The sequence below is a fragment of the Callithrix jacchus genome, chromosome X (genome assembly GCF_049354715.1).
Source record: "Callithrix jacchus isolate 240 chromosome X, calJac240_pri, whole genome shotgun sequence".
Classification (NCBI taxonomy): domain Eukaryota; kingdom Metazoa; phylum Chordata; class Mammalia; order Primates; family Cebidae; genus Callithrix; species Callithrix jacchus.
This window is the reverse complement of record NC_133524.1, coordinates 2,671,667-2,692,570: the sequence shown is the minus strand read 5'-3', so window position 1 is coordinate 2,692,570 and position 20,904 is coordinate 2,671,667. Positions and strand designations below refer to the sequence as shown.

The following is a 20,904-nucleotide window of genomic DNA, read 5'->3' as shown; positions in this document are numbered from 1 at the left end:
TTAATATCTATTATCTGGTACAGTTCTTGCATCTCCTTAACACACCCCACAATTCTGTAAAACACCCTCAAGCATCCATCCATAAGCATCAGTTCAAGGACGTTGCCTCAGTTTCTCCCAGCCGAAGAGTCACTCACCTGAGTTTGGCTTCTTGGTGGGTTCTGTGAACAAAGAGAAAATAAATGCAATATTCACTGAAGATTCATCAGAAGCACAAAGAAAGGGCTGTGCACTGTGGCTTACATCTGTAATCCCAGCAGTTTGGAAGGCCAAAATGGGCGGATCACACTGTCAGGAGTTCAAGAGGAGCCTGGCCAACACAGTGAAACCTTGTCTCTACTAAAAATACAAACAATTAGCCAGGTATGGTGTCAGGCGCCTGTAGTCCCAGCTACGTGGGAGGCTGGTGCAGGAGAATCACTTGAACCTGGGAGATGGAGGTTGCTGCAGTGAGTGAAGATTGCGTCACTGCACTCCAGCCTGGGTGACAGTGTGAGACTCCATCTCAAAAAAAAAAAAAAAAAAGGCAGGCCATTAACATCCTGATGAATATAAAAAGTAAGTGACAAAGCAATACAAAGTAAATGATCTGGACACAAATTCCATGGTCTCTTTGGGTAAAAAAGCAAGGAAATACCCTTAAAATCCATTCAAAAACAATCTGCCCTTGAGGCTGTGAGGATGCACACAGGATGGCCAAAGAAGCTGAGAGCATCCAAGACAAGTGAGTGACCCCATCCCTAGAACACCACAGAGCCGGACAGTAGGTGGGGCGGGGAGGGAGGCAAAAGCAAAGAGGGAGAAAGCCTTGCAGCTTCTAGAATGATGGCTTTGCTCTCACTTTCCTTCACGGATTTATTCATTCAGCAAATGTGTATCACGTGGATGTGGACATCAGGTCAGGAGTGTTCAGCTTCACTGGCAGCTCCGATAGGAGAATGGAGATGCACTGTGCTCTGGGAGGGGAGACTGGGGGCCACAGATTCAGATCGGGGTGCGGGACAGTGACGGATACGAACTTAAGTGTAAGAAAAGCAGTAACTGAGCCGGGCATGCTGCTGCGTCTCTGTAATCCCAGCATTTTGAGAGACCAAGGTGGAAAGATTCCTTGAGCCCAGGAGTTTGAGGCCAGCCTGGGCAACATGGTGAGATTCCGTCTCTACAAAAAAATTAAAAAAAAAAAATGAGCTGGGCATGGGAGCACACACCTGTAGTTCCAGCTACTTGGGAGGCTGAGGTGGGAGGATTGTTTGAGCCAGGAAGTCAAGGCTGTGTGGTAAGCTATGATGGCACCACAGCACTCCAGCCTGGGCAACAGAGAAAGACTCCCATCTCAATAAAATAAAAAATAAAATAAAATAATAAAATACTAGCATACTTCTAAACTACAGGCTTCAGAAGCACAGACCTACCAAGAAATGAGTCTGAGACTTTTAGAGACTGTGTAAACGTTTGTCTCAAGGCGTCTGCAATCTCCTGTGAAGAAAAGAGCTCTCGACGCCAAGAAATTCCAAACACCGGCCCAACCCAACTCCAAAGTAACTATGCAGCTGACGCTATTAGACCCAAGCTGCAAAGGGAAGGCTCCCCATGAAATATTGGCACTTACCAGGCTCATCAAGGGCATCTGCCAAGTCAAAGTCTCTTTGACCTATTGGGAGCAAACAGGTCACAAGTCACACCATGATGGAAAGGCCGGAATCCTCCTCGTTCGTCACCTCAGCCTGCTTCCCTCCTTCTGCAAGCCCAGGGTCACCAGAGCACTACAACTAACCATGAGTTACGTGGGAGATGCAACCACCACCTCTATCTACTCCCAGAACATACTTCTCACCCAAAGGAAGACCCCTGTCCTCATTCAGCTGTCACGTCCCCTGCTGCCTCCCCAGCCCCTGACGACCACTAATCCACCTCCTGTTGGACTGCCCGATCCATGAATTGCCTGTTCTGCAAATTTCGTATAAATAGAATCCCATGATATGTGGTATTTTGTGCCTGGCTTCTTTCACTGAGCATGAGACTTTTGAGTTGCATCCACATTGCAACCCGAGCCAGTATTTTATTTCTGCTCATGGCCAGGGAACTTTGAAGGAAGCCTCTCTCCGGGCACATAGACTTCTCTCCTGGACCGTTCCACTCACAGCTTAGGACTGGCATTTCTCCCATAAACACACACGCACACACGTGCATACACACATGTACACACATATACACGCATACACACATACATACATACACACACCTATACACACACATACACACATATACACATACACACATACATATACACATATACACATGCACACACATACACACACACACTCATTCTCACACACACAAAGAGAGAATCTAGGTTGAGAGGGGCTGCCCTAGAAAAAGGTGAAGCAGAACAATATGAGGATCCTGGATACTTGAGAGACTGTATGGAGCAGAGGACACCTTTGCCACCTCTCCTGGCTGCAATGCAAACAAGAGATAAACTTTTAATTCTTTGGGGGTTGTTTGTTATAGCAGCCAGCCTACACTGACAAATACGGGGTCAGGAAGCAACCTGTGTGCACAAGCTGAGGTTCTCACCTGATCCAAAAGCAGTTAAACTAATGAATGTGTCTGCAGCAGAGATGAACACATTCCCATCTTTGTGACTCATCATTGAAAACACACTGCAGAATTCGTGAGGATGAAGTGTCCCTCCTGCTGACATATATGCGCACCTTGCCTTTTGTTCCTCCCTTGCCCCCTGCCACTATTACCCCTGTAGAGAAAACACCACCAGAGAACTTATCAGGAGGTAGAGGATGCAGGCGGGAGGGCATTGAATCAGCGCTTCCTATGCATTGAGTTCTATTGCAGTAATGCCAGGCATCTAAGCAGCTCATCCACCCACCCAAGGATGTTGTCATCACCAGCATGCACATTTCCCAAAGGAAGAACCTGAGCTTCCGGGAGGTTTAGGGCAAGGCAGGAGCACAGTCAGAATTTGCAGAATTGTCCAGGGGGAACAACCTCTTGCTCAAACACTAAGCCCTGGAGGAGGCTAAGCCAGGGGGAACCAGGTAAGCCATCGGTGCTGGGTCTCCCCCACCTCTGATGTCTGTCTCTCTCCCAGAAATCTGTCTGCCTGGGTGTTGCTTGCTCTGGAGGAAGGTTCGAGGGCTACAACATAGATTCGTACAGCCTGTGGCATGGCTCCATCCACATGCCACCAGGGCAGGCTTTGCGGCGCCTTGTGGAGGTAATGAGGGCCTCTCCGGAGCAGAAGGTGTATTCCCAGGCAGGAGTGCACACAGCAGCTGCCCCTGATCCCACACAGCCATTTCCTTCCAACTTGGGGAACACACATGTCCCTCTCAGATGACGTTCTCCGCCGCCAGTGATCACTACAAGCTCACCTTTAAGAACAACCCGGCTCTTCTTTGCTCCCTCCAGCTCTCTCTGTATTTTTTTTTTTTGTTTTTTTTTTTTTTGTATGTTTGTTTTTTTAGACGGAGTCTTGCTCTGTCACCCAGGCTAGAGTGCAATGGCACAATCTCGGTCCACTGCAACCTCCACCTCCTGGGTTCAAATAATTCTCTTGCCTTAGTCCCCTGAGTAGCTGGCATTACAGCTGCATGCGCCATCACGCCCAACAAACTCTTGTATTTTTAGTAGAGATGGGGTTTCACCATGTTGGCCAAGCTGGTCTCGAACTCCTGACCCCAACTGATCTGCCTGCCTCGGCCTTCCAAAGTGCTGGGATTACAGGCGTGAGCCACTGCGCCTGGCCTCCTCCAGCTGTCTTGGCCATCATTGTCCAAGCTGCTGAGACTGGGCTGCAGGACAGGAGCCACATCAGCCTCTTGGATCCGTGAGATATTTCCCCTCCAAGGCTGTCAGCAGTTCCAGTCAAGACAGCGGTCTAGGACCCCAGGGTTTAGCACCCTGATAATTTAGACTGCAGTCCCCATCCACTGTTGAGCAATCTCAGCCCAACCCAGCAATTCCAGGCATCCGCTAAGCAACCACTTAATCTCCTCCAGTCTGTGCGCCAGCCCCTCCCTCCTATTTCCCTAAATAACCACAGGTGCCTCCCCTGCCAGACCCTCCTCTCTGAAATGCAGTTGCATAAACCAGGCAGGTGGCAGCTCTGTTCACCCTGCAGAGGGAGGCCAGGTTGCAGAGAGGCTCCTCCAGCTTTGAGATGGTCCTGATGGCCCTGGGTGGTGGCAGGAATGGAGCAGGGGTGGAGTGTCACAGAGGAAGTGGAGGAGGGTGGTTTGGGGCTTTGCTAGGTCTCAGGGGTGGCACTGCAGCCAGAAGTTGCTGCATGTGTGACTCACACACACGAGGCCGCTGTCGGTCACACCCAGACCTCGTTACATAAATCAGGCAGACTCTGGCAGCGTCAGGCGGCCTGGGCACTGAGACAGTCTCTAGTCCTGCCCGCCAGGCAGGAAATCTATCTCACAGGCAGGGCCCCCTGACCTCTCTCCTCTCCAGGCAGGTTGCAGCAAAGCCACGGTCGGGTTCCTCATGGGCTGAGAGACCACGCTGACTCCGGGGTGTCTGGCTCCAAGCTCCGGAGCCGCACGTGATGCTTTTGCTTTCCCGGGTTCATTTTCCACGGGGCAGGAACAGGAGATGTGTTTCCCATTTGCTTCGCTGATTTGCTTCAGTTAACTCAGCGGCTTTTAACCAAATCCTCGTTCGTGTTCTGGGATTCTCAACCTCATTTTGTGCTGGCTCTATGACATTGGTCCTCGGTTGCTGGCGTCCTGGAGATGTCGATTAAATGGCTCCGGTAGCTGGGTGGGAGGGCCGCGCGTGACAAAGAAACCCCCAGTAAAGCTGCCCTTGGGACCCTCCAGAGCAAAACCACGAGATTTCGGCTTGGAGGCCTTCTGCAGACCGCAGGCTCCGAACCCCTCCTGGGTTCAAATTCCACCCCTGCCGGATTCAAAGATGCTTCTTACTGGACTTCGCCGGCTGCCCGCATTCTTTACGTGGATTCAGACCTACAAGTTGTTCGGGCTCAGGAAACCATACCTGAGTGCAGGCCTCAGCAGCAGCCTCCGAAGCAGAAGTTTCTCTCAGAACTTTTCCAGCCCTCCTGTGTCTGAGTCCCGTTCTCCCCCGAGGCATTATAGGAACTAGAATGTCTCTTCCCCTAGGCGGGTCCTAGAAACAAGAATGCCTTTCCCCCAAAGCCAGCCACAAAACCTGAAGACAGGACTCTAACTTTCCCTCCATCCTATCTGTATCAAGACTGGCCACAGGGAAGTTCCCTGACATGCCTGCTTTGGGTGCCCTAAGACCCCCATCCCAGAAAGGGTCCCTCCCCCACGCCCAGAAGGAAGGACCACTGCGCCAAGAGGCCAAGAGGAGTCTAGGCAGACAATGCAGTCTCCTCCGAGTGGCATGTGCACATGGTCCCTCAGGACCTGGGTGACACGCGGACTATGTATCAGCAGGTCTGGCTAGGCTGAGGACACAGTGTTTCTCATCAGCTCCTGGGGGATGTTGAGGCTGCAGATCCATACATCTCACTTTGCAGGGCACAGACTTGGCAATGGCTTCCCGGAGTTGCTACAATAAAATCAGACTGGGCAGGCAGATTAGACAACAGCCTGGATTCTCCCACAGTCCTGGAGGCTGGAGGTCCGAGATCTAGTTGTGGGCAGGGCCGGCTCCTCCTGAGGCCTCTCTCCTGGGCCTGCAGACTCCGTCTTCTCTCTGAGTCCTCACGTGGTCGTCCCTGTGTGTGTGTCTGTGTCACCTCCTCTTCTTATTAGGTGTCTTAGTCCATTTCAGGCTGGCATCACAGAACACCATAGGCTGGGTGGCTTAGAAACAACAGAGTCTTATTCTCCCAGAGTCCTGGAGGCTGGAGGTCTGAGATCAGGTGTGGGCAGGGCTGGCTCCTCCTGAGGCCTCTCTCCTGGGCTTGGAGACACCGTCTTCTCCCCGTGTCCTCACAGGGTCGTCCCTCTGTGTGTGTCTGTGTCCTCACCTCCTGTTTTTATAAAGACCTCGTTGTACCCTTCTCACCCGTCTAGAGACCCTCTCTCTAAACAGTCACGTTCCGAGGTCCCGGGGATTAAGCCTTCAATGTGTAAATTTCGGAGGTGCACGACTCAGCCCTTAACAGAGATAACTCCCTCACCTCAATAGGAACGTGTTTGTCTGCTGGGGCTGCCGTAGCAAAGTCCCACAGGCCGGGCAGCTTAAACAGTAGACGTTGATTCTCCCACGGTCCTGGAGGCTGGAAGGGCGAGATGAAGGTGTGGGCGGGTGGCTCCTCCGGAGGCCTCTGTCCTTGGCTTGTGGATGCCGTCTTCTCCCTGAGTCCCCATGAGGTGCCCTGTGTGCGTGTCAGTGTCCTCACCTCTTCTTTTTATAAGGTCCATAGTCCAGCTGGATCAGGGCCCCACCTGGTGACCTCATTTTACCTGAATCGCCTTTTTAAAGACCATGTCTGCAAACACAGTCTCGCTGGGAGGTCCTGCGGGCTTCCGTTTATAACAATGAGGAGGGTATGATTTGGCTCACGACAGATTTAAACCACGGGACGCAGTTGGCTGCAATAGGCGTGCCATTGGACAGCCTGGGTCAGAAGACACAGCCAGGGTTTGGGTATCTGGACAGTTTCATGTCAGTGACATCCTCTCCCTGGCCCACGCCCTCAACAATACTCTCCCTTAATTTGTTTTTTTTTAGGCAGAGTCTCTCGCAATTGCCCAGGCTGGAGTGCAGTGGTACAATCTCAGCTCACTGCAGTGCAATGGTGAAATCTCAGCTCATTGCAACCTCCTCCTCCTGGGTTCAGGCAATTCTCCTGCCTCAGCCTCCCGAGTAGCTGGGATTACAGGCACATGCCACCACACCAGCTAATTTTTGCGTTTTAGTAGAGACGGGGTTTTACCATGTTGACCAGGATGGTCTCGATCTCTTAACCTCGTGATCCACCCATCTCGGCCTCCCAGAGTGCTGGGATTACAGGTGTGAGCCACCATGCCTGGCTAATTTTTTTTTTAGGCAGAGTCTCGCTCAATTGCCCATGCGGGAGTGCAGTGGTACAATCTCAGCTCACTGCAGTGCAATGGTGCAATCTCAGTTCATTGCAACCTCCTCCTCCTGGGTTTACGCAATTCTCTCACCTCAGCCTTCCAAGTAGCTGGAATTATAAGCACACCCTGATAATATTTTGTATTTTCAGTAGAGGTGGGGTTTCGCCATGTTGGCCAGGCCAGTCTCAAATTCCTGACCTCAGGTGATCCCCGTGCCTCGATCTCCGAAAGTGCTGGGATGACAGGGGTGAGCCACTGTGCCCGGCCTGTTCCTTTATGTTATGTCAGTCTCCTTCTGTGCACTGGCAAAGTCAGGAGAACCATGATTGTGCTGAACACCCAGGGCTGCGGGCAGAGGTAGGCAGATGGCTTGGGAAAGAGCTTTGCAAAAGGAGACGTTTTTCAGCATGGAGGAACTGCCATTAACATATAGAAACCCACCGACTGCTAAGCGATGACTCTGGAAGTCATCCCAGTCCTGGGCCTTGGATGAAAAACACACAGGCTTCTAGCGCAGATCTGTGGAGCGCCAGGTTCACACAACCACTGTGGCATCTGCCTCAGGACATCCGCCTCAATGCCTCGCAGACCCTGCAGGGTGTGAGAATCAGCCCAGAATCCGGCCAAATGCAGATTCTGGGTCAGCAGGTCTCTGTGGGGCTATAATGATACTTTATTGTCATTATAATAAAATAAGAAAATATTTTTTAGAAAAATCTCGGGAGGCATTCATTCAGGTTTAAAGAAATGTTCTTAGGTTGAAATGCACTTTTCCTTCTTTCTCTCTTTCTTTTTCTTTCTTCTTTCCCCTCCCTTCCTCCCTCGCTTGCTTGCTTCCTTCCTTCCATTCTTTTTCGTTCTTCTGCTTTCGCTTCTTCCTCTTTCTCTTCCTCTTCTTCCTCCTCTTCCTTCTTCCTCCTCCTCCTCCTCCTTCTCCTCTTCCTTCTTCTTCCTCCTTTTCCTCCTCCCCCTCCTCCTCCTCTCTTCCTCCTCCTCCTTCTTCTCCTCTTCCTCCTCCTTCTCCTCCTTCGCCTCCTCTTCCTCCTCCTTCTCCTCCTGCTCTTCCTCCTTCTCATCCTCCTCCTCCTTCTTCTTCCTCCTTCTCTTCCTCCTCCTCCTTCTCATCCTCTTCCTCCTCCTCTTCCTCTTTCTCCTTCTCATTTTCCTCCTCCTCCTTCTTCTTCCTCCTTCTCTTCCTCTTCCTCCTCCTTCTCCTCCTCCTCTTCCTCCTCTTCCTCCTCTTCCTCCTCTTCCTCCTCATCCTCTTCCTCCTCCTCCTTCTCATCCTCCTCCTCTTCCTCTTCCTCCTCATCCTCCTCCTCCTCTTCCTCCTCCTCCTCTTCATCCTCTTCCTCCTCCTCCTTCTCCTCTTCCTCCTCCTCCTCTTCCTCCTCCTCCTCTTCCTCCTCCTCCTCTTCCTCCTTCTCATTCTCCTCTGCCTCCTTCTTCTTCCTCCTTCTCTTCCTCTTCCTCCTCCTTCTCCTCTTCCTCCTCCTCCTCCTCCTCTTCCTCCTTCTCATCCTCCTCCTCCTTCTGACAAGGTCTAGCTCTGCACTGAGGCTGCCGTGTAGTGGTGTAATCAGCTCACCACAGCCTCGAACTCCTGGGCCCAAATGATCTGTCTGCCTCAGCCTCTCGAATAAGGAAAACAAACATATTTTAGATAGATAGGTCAGTAGATAGGTAGATGGGATACATGATAGATAGATAGACAGACAGATAAATAGATATTGAAGATAGATATTGGAGATAAAGATAGATGAATAGATAGATGGATAACAGACAGATGGATGAAGAGATAGATGGATAAATGATAAACAGGTAGATTTCTGAGATAGATGAAAGACCAATGGAGATATAGGTATATATAGAGTTAGACATAAATGTATCTTACTGGTTCTATTTAAAAAACACTCTCCGACTTAGATGTAAATGTATCTTACCGGTTCTATTTCAAAAATACTGGCCCAGCTGATGCATGTGCCAATCTGAAAGCTCTGCCTCCCGTAAGAGGTTTCAGTGTACGGTGGTCGAACAGATGAACCAATCCGTGCCACACCTCCTGTGAGGGGAATCAGGGAACTCCCCGGTTTCACATCTGATCACAATGTACAGTAGACTTGGAAGAGACCGTCTTGGACATATGTCCCTTTCTTTTAATGTGTTTTTAATTGATGCACAACAGATGTACACAGCTTCAGGGCACATGTCATAGTTTAACACATTTGTATAATTAAAGAGCAAATCAGCGTACTTGGGATATCCATCCACCTTAAACATTTGCCTTTTCTTCATATTAGAACCGCTCTCATTCTTCAATTTTGAAATATACAATAGATTATTGTAAACTAAAGTCACCCTGTGAATCTAACAAACAGTAGTACCTATTTCTTCTATCAAACCCTACACTTTTCTTCCCCTCAATAAATAACATTTCATACACTGGCCTTTGGGATTCCGACTTCTGGTTTTATCGGCTGTTAGAAGACCACATTGTGTGGCGTTTTCCTTCACAGCCCTCTGGATTTGACAGAAAATAACAGTTAAAGACAACAGAAACGTGGGCTGCTAGAATGTCAACCTCTAATTATTAGAAATATGCCATATTGTTGTTATCTTGTTTTGTATTGATAATTTAGTCATTATAATTTTTTTACAGTATATTAACCATTAACAATAGTCTGTTCCCTTTGTTTTATATGAAGTTCTGGGATACATGTGCAGAACGTGCAGGCTTGTTACATAGGTATACAAGTGCCATGGCGGTTAGCTGCACCTGTCAACTCTCACCCAGGTATTAAGCCCCACATGCATTAACTATTTATCCTGATCAATACTCTCAATACTCTGTTTCCTTAAGTGCTTTCTAGCAATCCTCCCACCAGCCTTGCAGAATGTTTTTGGGGTCTTGCAAACGTGCCCCGTCTCTAGCTGGTGATGGCTGGAGATGTAGCAGGGTCATCTATGCATGTAACTCATTACCGAAGACACACCCGGCTGCTGCGTGCACGTCATCTCATTTACACAGAAGTGCCCTGATCCAGACCTCACTTCCTTTACTGTCCCTCCTGCGACCTCCCTATGGCGCATTCCTTGTGTCAGAGGCACCGGAACCAGAACCACTCCACCTTGAATAGGGGCTGAGTAATATAAGGCTGAGACCTACTGGGCCACATTCCCAGATGGTGAAGGATGAGATTGACGGTCTGCACAAGACACGGGTCACAGAGACTTTGCTGATAAAACGGGTGGTAGTGGAGAAGCTGCCCAAAACCCACCGAAAGCAAGAGTGACGAGAGTGACCTCTGGTTGTCCTCACTGTTACAGCCCCATCAGCGCCATGACACTAGCAAATGCCATGGCAACGTCAGGAATTCTGCATGGTCTAAAAGGGGAGGCATGAATAATGCACGCTTTGCTTAGCGTATCAAGAAATCGCCATGAAAGCAGTCCACCGGCAGCCTCGGGGCCGCTCTGGCTGTGGAGCAGCCGTCTATTCCTTTACTTTCCTAACAAAGTGCTTTTCACTTTATGCTGCGCCGTGAGTTCTTTCTTGCGCAAGTTCCAAGAACCCTGTCTTGTGGTCTGGACCGGGACCTCTTTCCTGTAACTCTTGGAGAAGGAATGATTTCGATTTCCAGAAGACAAGGCTTGCGATAGAGCAGGATGCTCATGGGGGTCTTCCCAGAGAGACATGCAAGACAGCTCAGATTCTGCTGCCAGCTGCCCCCATCCAAATCCTCAGTGCCTCGGTTTACCCATCTGTGATGGTGAATACTGAATATCAACTGGATTGGAAAGAAGGATGCAAAGTCTGGACAGTGTGTGTGTCTGTGAGGGCGTTGCCGAAGGAGACTAACATTGGAGATGATGGACTGGAAGGGGCGGACCCACCCTCAATCTGGGTGGGCACCATCTAGTCAGTTGTCACCGTGGCTACAATACAAGCAGGCAGGAAAAAGTCAAAAGAGAGACTGGCCTAGTCTCCTGGCCTACATCTTTCTCCTGTGCTGGAGGAGGCCTCGAACATCAGACTCCAAGTTTTTAACCAGTTTTGGAACCTGGACTGCCTCTCCTTGCTCCTCAGCCTGCAGACGGCCTATTGTGGGACCTTGTGATCATGTGAGTTAATACTTAATAAAATCCCCTCTCTCTATATATATTGATTCCATTAGTTCTGTCCCTCGAGAGAACACTGACTAATACACCATCGGTAAAATGACATCAAGCATGACAGTCCCATCATCGGGCTGAGGGACAATCAACTAAGTTAATAAACATGCATAGTGCGTAAGAAGTGCTGCTGTCATTCAAAGAATTGAGCACAGGATAGGGTGTGGTGGCTGATATTTGTAATCTCAAGATTTGGGGAGGCAAAGGCAGGAGGATCGCTTGAGCTCAGCAGTTCAAAACCAGCCTGGACAACATAGTGAGATCCTGTCTCTACAAAAAATTTTTAAAAATGGTCAGGCATGGTGGCAAATGCCTACAGTACCAGCTACTCTGGAGGCTGAGGTGGGAGGTTTATTTGAACCCCTGGGGTGAAGGCTGCAGTCAGCTATGATGGAACCACTACACTCCAGTCTGGGTGACACATGGAGACCCTCCCAAGAGTTGGACAAATCATCTAGCACAAACTCTACTTTATAATGAGGTGTTGCATCTCTCATGTAATTTACTGAATATTGTACTGAAACTGAAAAAGAGAATGATTATATGTGCTGGGCGTGGTGGCTCACATCTATAATCCTAGCATTTTGGGAGGCTGAGGCGGGTGGATCACCTGAGGTCAAGAGTTCCCGACCAGCCTGGCCAACATGGTAAAACCCTGTTTCTACTAAAAACACAAAACTTAGCTGGGCGTGGTGGCGGGCACCTGTAATCCCAGCTACTTGGGAGGCTGAGAAAGGAGGATCGCCTGAACCCAGGAGGTGGAGGTTGCAGTGAACTGAGATTGTGCCACTGCATTCCAGCCTGGAGAACAGAGTGACATTCTTTCTCAAAAAAAAAAAAAGTTGTATGGGTACTGACAGTACAGTTTCAGTTTCTGCTGAATGCATACCAGTTCTGCACTATTGTAAAGTCGGAACATCTTAAATTGAACCATTATCAGTTGAACCATTGTAAGGTGGGAGCTATGTGTAGGCTACACGTTGTAGAAGTTGACTTGCCCAAGGGTCTATGGTTAACCTTTGGCTCTTAAGTGCTTTTCTGGGAAGGTGGGTTCACTATTCAATGTCTCCCTGTAAATAGAAACTAATGAATGCCTTGCCGTGTTGTCCACTTACTAGCTGAGATCTCAAGACAGCAAGGATAATAAAAAATAATTGATGCAGATCATAGACGATGAACACCAGGGTCTGTTTATCCCGACAGTGCCTCCGCCCACAAACACAGGCTCCTACCTTCATGACATCCAAATCCTTCAACAGGATAAACAGGAAGTGCTGCCTCAGGAGCATCTGAATGATGTCCTTTATTTCCCAACAGAAATGCTCTCTCTCTCTCTCTTTTTAACAAATCCCTCAAGTTTTTATTGGCTCTCTTGTTCTTTCTTTCCCAGAGGTAAATTTAAAAAATATATATATATTTTTTATTATACTTTAAGTTCTGGGGTACATGTGCAGATCTTGCAGGATTGTTACATAGGTAGCCTGCCTGGTGGTTTGCTGCCTCCATCCCCCCGTCACCTACATTAGGTACTTCTCCTAATGCTATCCCTCCCCAATCTCCCCACCCCCCACTATCCCTCCCCTATTTCCCCACGCCCCGACAGGCCCCGGTGTGTGATGCTCCCCTCCCTGTGTCCATCTGTTCTCATTGTTCAACACCCACCTACGAGTGAGAACATGCGGTGTTTGGTTTTCTCTTATTGTGTCAGTTTGCTGAGAATGATGGTGTCTCACTCTTGAGATTCGCCTGAGTGTTCCCTTCTCTGGAATCGCCACATTAAAATGACCAGAGAAACGTACTCAGTTGTTATTCAAATCCTATACGTTATGAGTTCATTAGAGTTTCTCGCGCGGCACTAAAAACTCTGATCTTGGAGTGTGGGAGAGCCAGCCTGCAGGTTCATGTTGAAGTTTTTCATGTAAACATTTCAGGTGGTTTTGATTTGCAAGAAGGAATGACAGTGTTTACGAAAAGGTTTAAACATCTGAACAAATGCAACCTTTCCCGCAAAGGAATCTCTAGTAATCTGTCCCATGGGGTACAGTCATTTCAACTCTATTTTTGCCATATGGAAATGGTCAGGACTCATTTTTAAAATCAGAAGGAAATGATTGACATTCCCCACATGCCCAGTTGTGCTTAATTCATGGAGCTAAATAGGCCATTTTTTTTAAACGCTTGGGACACGCAGATTGAAAGCAGAAAATTCGGTGAATACCGAAGTGCTATCGGCTAGCAGCGTGCCTTCGTGGATCTAATTCTCAAATCCCAAATTGGTGCAGCCAGTCTTCTCCCTCCCCTCTCAGCCACCCATGTCTCTTAGTCTCCTTTCTAATCCCCCGTGGGGATCTCCCTCCAAGCCAGAAGGGTCTTACCTCGGGCGTGCATTAGGAAACACAGGACTGTAAGGCCATGGAGTCCCCACCGGGGTTCCATGCTTTGCTTCAGGAGGCAAAATCCTCAGCGGAATCCCCTACCAAGCGGGTTGTGAGATGCAGCCTCTCCACCCTCCTCCTGTCGACTTCTGGTTTCCCAGCCTGGAAAGAAGGGAGGCGATGTCTTCAAGTGGAAAACATGAACTGAACTGCCAGAAACAAATGGGCTCCCAGCTCCCAGCTCCCAAACTCCACAGCTGAAAACCTGTGGGACCAGTGCGCGCATGCTCAGTCATGTCTTGGAGCCAGCCTACCCTGGCCGCCCCAACCAATCTGCAGCAGCGCAGAGGATGGGAAACTGGGGTGGTCACCAAGTGCCAACGGGCATCTTGGGCTTCTGGAAGCTGGCACACCTGCTTGGCAAGTCTGCTCGCTGAGGGCGTGGGTGCTGCAGCAAGTTCAAAGTCACCAACCCAGAAACCAGGGAAGACACCGCCCGCCTGCAGTCCTCCTCCTGCAGGACGTCATAGCACAGTGATACCCAGTGTAGATCAACACACACATCAGTGCACAGAGCTCAGCTGAACTCTTCGCTTTTATACCTAACAAATTCAGTGACTTCCAAGAGGCATTCATCATCCTCAGACCTCAGTGGTCTTTGTAGTTGGCAGAACTAATCTTTCAGCAGAGACATGGTTCAGGAAAAGCAGATGACACGTGGCTTTTTGTGCCTTTCACTTAAGCCTCGTTGGATGTGGCTGAGTGTCCTAGATTTGTGAATTGTCGGTTTTTGCTTTGAGCGTGGAGTATCTAATTAGTTCACGCATTCATTCAACAAACATCCAAGGCATACCTCTCTTTTTTGTTGTTAATTTCAACTTATTTTCTTCAACCTCCACTCCCCACCCCTTTCAACCAATTCTCCTGCCTCAGGGTCCCAAGTAGGTCAGACTACAGGTGCCCACCTGCAGAAACCTCTTGCCCAGCTAATTTTTGTACTTTCAGTAAACACAGGATTTCATCACATTAGTCAAGCTGGTTTCAAACTCCTGACCTCAAGCGATCCACCCACCTTGGCCTCCCAAAGTGCTGGGATTACAGGTGTGAGCCACCGTGCCCGGCCTTTTTTTTTTTCTTTTTTGGTATTTTTAGTAGAGACCACGTTTTGTCATGTTGACCAGGCTTGTCTCGAACCCCTGACCTCAGGTGATCCACCTTTCTTGTGCTAGGATTACAGGCATGAGCCACCGCACCCAGCCTCAATTTCAACTTTTATTTTAGATATGAGGGTACATGTGTAGGCTTGTTTACATGGATATATCACACCCAGATAGTGAGCATAGTACTCAACAGGTAGTTTTCCAACCCATGCTTCCTTTCCTTCCTCCGCGCTCCTTGTGGAGTCCCCAGTGTCTGCTGTTCCCATCTTTATGTCCATGAGTGCCCAGTGTTTAGCTCCCACTTATAAATGAGAACATGCAGTATTTCTTCTCCATTGTTGTGTTAGTTCACGTAGGATAATGGTCTCAGTTCCACCCACAGTGCTGCCAAAGACACGGCTTCTTTCTTTTTTATGGTTACATAGAATTCCATGCTGCATATGTCCCACGTTTCCCTTCTCCACTCCACCACTGATGGACATTTAGGTTGATTTCAGGTCTTTGGTACCATGGAGAGTGTGGCAATAAAGATACAAGCAATGCATGTCTCTTCTGACTCACACATGTGCTAGGTGTCAGGTATGCAACAAAGAAGAAAAAGTAGGTTTATAGGGCCGGGCGCGGTGGCTCAAGCCTGTAATCCCAGCACTTTGGGAGGCCAAGGCAGGTGGATCACGAGGTCAAGAGATCGAGACCATCCTGTTCAACATAGTGAAACCCCGTCTCCACTAAAAATACAAAAAATTAGCTGGGCATCGTGGTGCACACCTGTAGTCCCAGCTACTCAGGAGGCTGAGGCAGGAGAATTGCCTGAACCCAGGAGGCGGAGGTTGCAGTGAGCCGAGATCGCACCATTGCACTCCAGCCTGGGTAACAAGAGCGAAACTCCGTCTCAAAAAAAAAGTAGGTTTATAACAAGAAACAAACACAAACAGCGAAAGCAGACAATTGCAGTGTGATACTATAGGATGTAAGGGATGTGCACTGAGGTCTTAGGGTACCTGAGAGGTTCTGAACTCAGCTTTGCTTTAGAAGAGGTTTCTGCAGAGGGCGGTGATCACACAGGATGGGGAGGGTAAAGGGAGCAGGCAGGGAGGATCGAAGTCCGTGGGCAGAGGAAGGTGGAGAGTAATGAGGACACTTAGGAAGAAGAGCCCAGGGCCACTGTGTGGGCCAACTCCGTGAACGTCGTCAACCCTCATCTCCCCAAATTCATATGCTGAAACTCGAAACCCCAGTGGGATGGTACTTGGAGATGTAACCCTTGGCAGGTAATTAGCATTAGATAAGGTCATGAGGGTACAGTCTTCGTGATGAGATTAGGGTCCTTATGCGAAACACAAGAGACACCAAAGCTCTTTCTCCACCATGTGAGGGCACAGCAAGAAGGAGGCCGTCCACGAGCCGGAAAGAGAGCCCTCCCCGGGAATCAAAGCCACAAGAGCCTTGATCTCAGACTTCCAGCCTCCAGAACTGCAAGAAGATAAACGTGTTGCTTCATCCACCCAGTCCATGGCACTCAGTTACAGCAGCCCCAGCTGACAAATACACCAGCTACGATGAATTATCTAGACTACTGACCAGTCAACATTTACCCCATTCCTCAGTGACACAGAGAAAAGGCAAATTAGCTAACGTCAACCTCAGTTCCTGAGGGATGGCTCCTCGCAGTCTCTGTGCCCTGGAAGTCACATTGTCTCCACTAATCCATCACTTGCCTATGCAGGGTTTGGAGAACGATTTCCAACAACTCCCACTTGTCTGTAGAATGGACCTCAGTGCCGCTGCAATTGGAATGCAACAGTGCAATTAACAAAGAGATCTGGTGCTTTCTTGACCATCAGAGTGGGTATGAATTTGAACCAACACTCATGGACATCCATCCATTCCAATTTTACAAATAAGCCCATATTCCAAAACCAAGTTGCAATAGATAGTAGACAATGTGTGAAGAAAGCATAAGATACAGGAAGAGAAACGATTGAAACTCCCATTGATGCCTAGTGTTCCATTATTGGAACGCTAAGCATGTGGGAGTTATTCATATCCTACTGCTCAAGGTCATCGCCAAGGTCTGATTGCAAAAATTCAAAAAATTGCAACCTCAGGCATAAATGGGTTATTTTTGTTCCTGGCCCTCTGAGTCCACAAGAGGGAAGCCAGACTTCTGGGATCTTAAGACCAGGGCTCCTCTGACAGCTGGGGGTGGGGGATGGGGGGTGGGGGTGGGGAAAGAAGGCATGGCAGGGGGCTCAACAGCTTAGGGCTGGGCTGGCGGCTTCAGTCACTGCCTGATGAGCCACCCTGACCCAGGTAGGATGAGGTGTTTGAAGCCACTGTGCTTCTAGGGTTACAAGAAGCTGTATACAGATTCTTGTTCTGCAAGCTGGGGCCCGTGGTTGCTCTATGCAATACTGGAGCATTGAGAGAGGATCCTGTGGTCCCAGCTACTCAGTAGGCTGAGGTGGGAGGATCGCTTGAATGATGAGTTGGAGGTTTTGGTGAGTGACAGTCGCTCCACTGCACTCCAGCCTGGCAACAGAGTGAGACCTTGCTAAAAAAAGAAAACAAATTGAGTCCATAGCCACGTGCTCCCACTGATACATGAAACAAACCTTTTCTAAACCTGTTATGTTAAATTGATTTGTTGGTTAAATTATGTTAATTGTCTCCCAGGTTCAAGCGATTCTCCTTCAAGCATGCTTCAGCTACCTCGGTAAACTGGTGTGTGCCACCATGCCCAGTTAATTTTTGCATTTTTAGTAAAGAGGGGGTTTCACCATGTTGGCCAGGCTGGTCTTGAACTCCTGACCTCAAGTGATCCACCTGCCTCAGCCTCCCAAAGTGCTGGGATGACAAGTGGCGATCCACTGCGCCTTAACAGCAACATCTGTATAAAGGTAAGTTACTTGGGTGGATTAAGTTCCTGTGCACACAGGTGTGTGTGTGTGTGGTGTGCGAGTGTGCATATGGTGGAAATGCTCTAAGGCAGTTAGCATGTGCAATCCTAAGCCCTGAGTGGCAGAGTCCACGAAGCAGTTGATGCATTTCGATTCCTTCAGACTCCCCTGACCCTAAAGAGGACTGAAGCTGTGACACCGGCTACAAACTGGATGGACCTCAAAAGCTGGATGCTGAGTGAAAGAAGCCAGACACAGAAGGATGCATTGTGTAGGATTCCATTTCTTGGAAATGTCCAGAAAGGGCAAATCTGCAAAGACAGAAAGCACATTGCCGGTTGCCAGGGGCTGGAGAGATGTGGGAATGGGTATATCATGGGTTGTATTATGTCCCCCCAAACTTCCTGTATTGAAGCGCTACCCTTTAGTACTTCAGAATGTGACTCTGTTTGGAAATAAGATCATTGCAGATGTATTACTTTGGTGCAGAAGTAATTGTAGTTTTCACCATTACTGTTTTTTTTTTTTTTTTGAGATCGGGTCTCATTCTGTTGCCCAGGCTGGAGTGCAGTGGCACAATCTCAGCTCACCGCCACCTCTGCCTCCCAGGTTCAATCGATTCTCCTGGCTCAGCCTCCGAGTAGCTGGGATTACAGGCACGCACCACCACACCAGGCTAATTTTATATATATTTTTTTTTTTTTTTGAGATGGAGTTTTGCTCTTGTTACCCAGGCTGGAGTTCAATGGCGCGATCTCGGCTCACCGCAACCTCCGCCTCCCGGGTTCAGGCAATTCTCCTGCCTCAGCCTCCTGAATAGCTGGGACTAGAGGCATGCACCACCATGCCCAGCTAATTTTTTGTATTTTTAGTAGAGACGGGGTTTCACCATGTTGACCAGGATGGTCTTGATCTCTTGACCTCGTGATCCACCCGCCTCGGCCTCCCAAAGTGCTGGGATTACAGGCTTGAGCCACGGCACCAGGCCTCATTTTGTATTTGTAGTAGAGATGATGTTTCTCCATATTGGCCAGGCTGGTCTTGAACTCCTGACCTCAGGTGATCTACCCACTTTGGTCTCCCAAAGTGCTGGGATGACAGGCATGACCCACCATGCCCAGCACCTTTTTTTTTTTTTTGACACAGTTTTACTGTCGCTTAGGCTGTAGTGCAGGGGCATGATCTCAGCTCACTGCAACCTCCACCTCCCAGATTCAAGCGATTCTCCTGCCTCAGACTCCCAAGAAGCTGGGATTATAGGCATGTACCGCCATGCCCAGCTAATTTTTGTATTTTTAGTAGAGATAGGGTTTTACTACGTGGTCAGGCTGGTCTTGAACTCCTGACCTCAGGTGATCCACCCGCCTCGGCCTCCCAAAGTGCTGGGATGACAAGCGTGAGCCACCTCGCCTGGCCTGAAGCATGTTTTTATGAAAGCCCCAGGAAGGCAATATAGGAAACAACTGCTAAGGGGACTTCTTTTGTGGCAGTGAAAACGTCTTGGACGTAGGCAGAAGTGGTGGTCTCAGAAGACTGTGAAAGCAGCAAGTGCCCTGAATTGTTCACTTTAAAATGGTGAATTCTCCTGTAATCCAGGCACTGTGGGAAGCCCAGGTAGGTGGATCACTGAGGTCAGGGGTTCGAGACCAGCCTGGCCAACATGGTGAAATCCCATCTCTAATAAAAATATAAAAATTAGCCAAGTGTGGTGGTGCGTGCCTGTAATCGCAACTACTTGGCAGGCTGAGGCATGAGAATTGCTTGAACCCGGGAAGTGGAGGTTGCAGTGACATGAGATCACACCACTGCACTCCAGCCTGGGTGACAGAGAGAGACTCAGTGTCAAAAAAGAAAAAGAAATAAAACCGGTTATTTCTATGATTTGTGAATTTCACCTTAATAAAAAAAGATGTTTCTCAAAAAAAGTGAGTAATTAGGTTCAATTCTCTCAGATGAAATGAAGGTGTCAAATAATTGCTACGATTTCCACCACCCTAACATGTGCTGGACAGTGTTGTAGTATTCGACATGCTTAAGGTAGGAGTAGATAGGCTTTTCTGTATAAGGTCAGACAGTAAAGGTGTTTATCTTTGCAAACTGCACGGATTCTGCAGCAATATGTAACCAATGTCTGTGCCAACTGGACTTTATTTATGGACACTGAAAGTTTAGTGCCACATAGTTTTCATGCATTACAAAATATTGCTGTTCTTTCACGTTTTAAAAATTATTCAGACACATAAAAACCATTTCTGGCTGGGCGCCCTGGCTCATGTATGCAATGCCAGCACTTGGGGAAGCAGAAGCAGATGGGTCACCTGAGGTCAGGAGTTTGAGACCAACCTGGCCAACATGGGGTGAAACCCTGTCTCTACTAAAAACACAAAAATTAGCTGGGTGTGGTATTTGAAAACTTATGTAACCATAGATGACTTTCCAATGAAGCGCAGAAATACAGAAAGCTGTTTTTAAAAAATTCATGTCCCAGCCAGGCACAGTGACTCACGCCTGTAATCTCAGCACTTTGGGAGGCCAAGTTGGGAGATCACTTGAGGTCAGGAGTTTGAGACCAGCCTGGCCAACATGGTGAAACCCTGTCTCTACTAGAAATGCAAAAATAGCCGGCTGTGGTGGTGTATGCTCGTAATCCCAGATGCTCAGGAAGTTGAGGCAAGAGAATTGCTTGAACGTGGGAGGTTGCAGTAAGTCAAGATGGCACCACTGGACTCCAGCCTGGGTGACAGAGTGGGACTCCGTCTCAAAACAAACAAATAAATAAATAACTCTCCATCAGAGAGAAACAAAAAACCTTTGCCCCCTGTAAAACACACGCATACAGACACACACACACACACACACAAACACACATACACCCCATGGCAAGACAACTTTAGCCAATCAGATTTTGCACAACAGAAAGAAGAAAGTCTATCAAAATCTATGTATGAAGCACAATACTGAAATATGCTACATGCAAACGTATAACACACAGGAACTTGACTTGTGAATATTGACACAACAATCCTAAAGAAAATAACAAAACTAAAGCATAGCACCAGATAGGACTGAAGAACAGAAAGATGGCTAACGTAAGGTGATGCATTATGTGATTTTATTTAATTTACCGGATTAATGGGCCAGGCTAGAAAACCATACAATCGTCATGATGCCCCCGCAAAAGCACTCGATTGAATTTAATACCCATTCCCGACAAACGTTCTTAACAAAGGAATAGATACATTTTTCATGA

General features: G+C 48.4%; 1 protein-coding gene across 2 annotated transcripts in view; it reads right to left on the bottom strand.

Annotated features, from left to right (window-relative positions):
- The window catches only part of LOC128930603 (glycoprotein Xg), a 47,905-nt gene extending 34,044 nt beyond the window's left edge, over window positions 1–13,861 (bottom strand). For both annotated transcript variants that reach the window (XM_078362403.1, XM_078362404.1), the window contains exons 1-3: window positions 13,595–13,861; window positions 1,610–1,651; window positions 138–161 (exon numbers count right to left, since the gene is read on the bottom strand). In XM_078362403.1, the coding sequence (XP_078218529.1) occupies window positions 138–161; window positions 1,610–1,651; window positions 13,595–13,655 (127 nt within the window). In that variant the 5' untranslated portion in view covers window positions 13,656–13,861. The remainder of the gene's footprint in view (window positions 1–137; window positions 162–1,609; window positions 1,652–13,594) is intronic.
- Window positions 13,862–20,904: the final 7,043 nt, after the last annotated feature.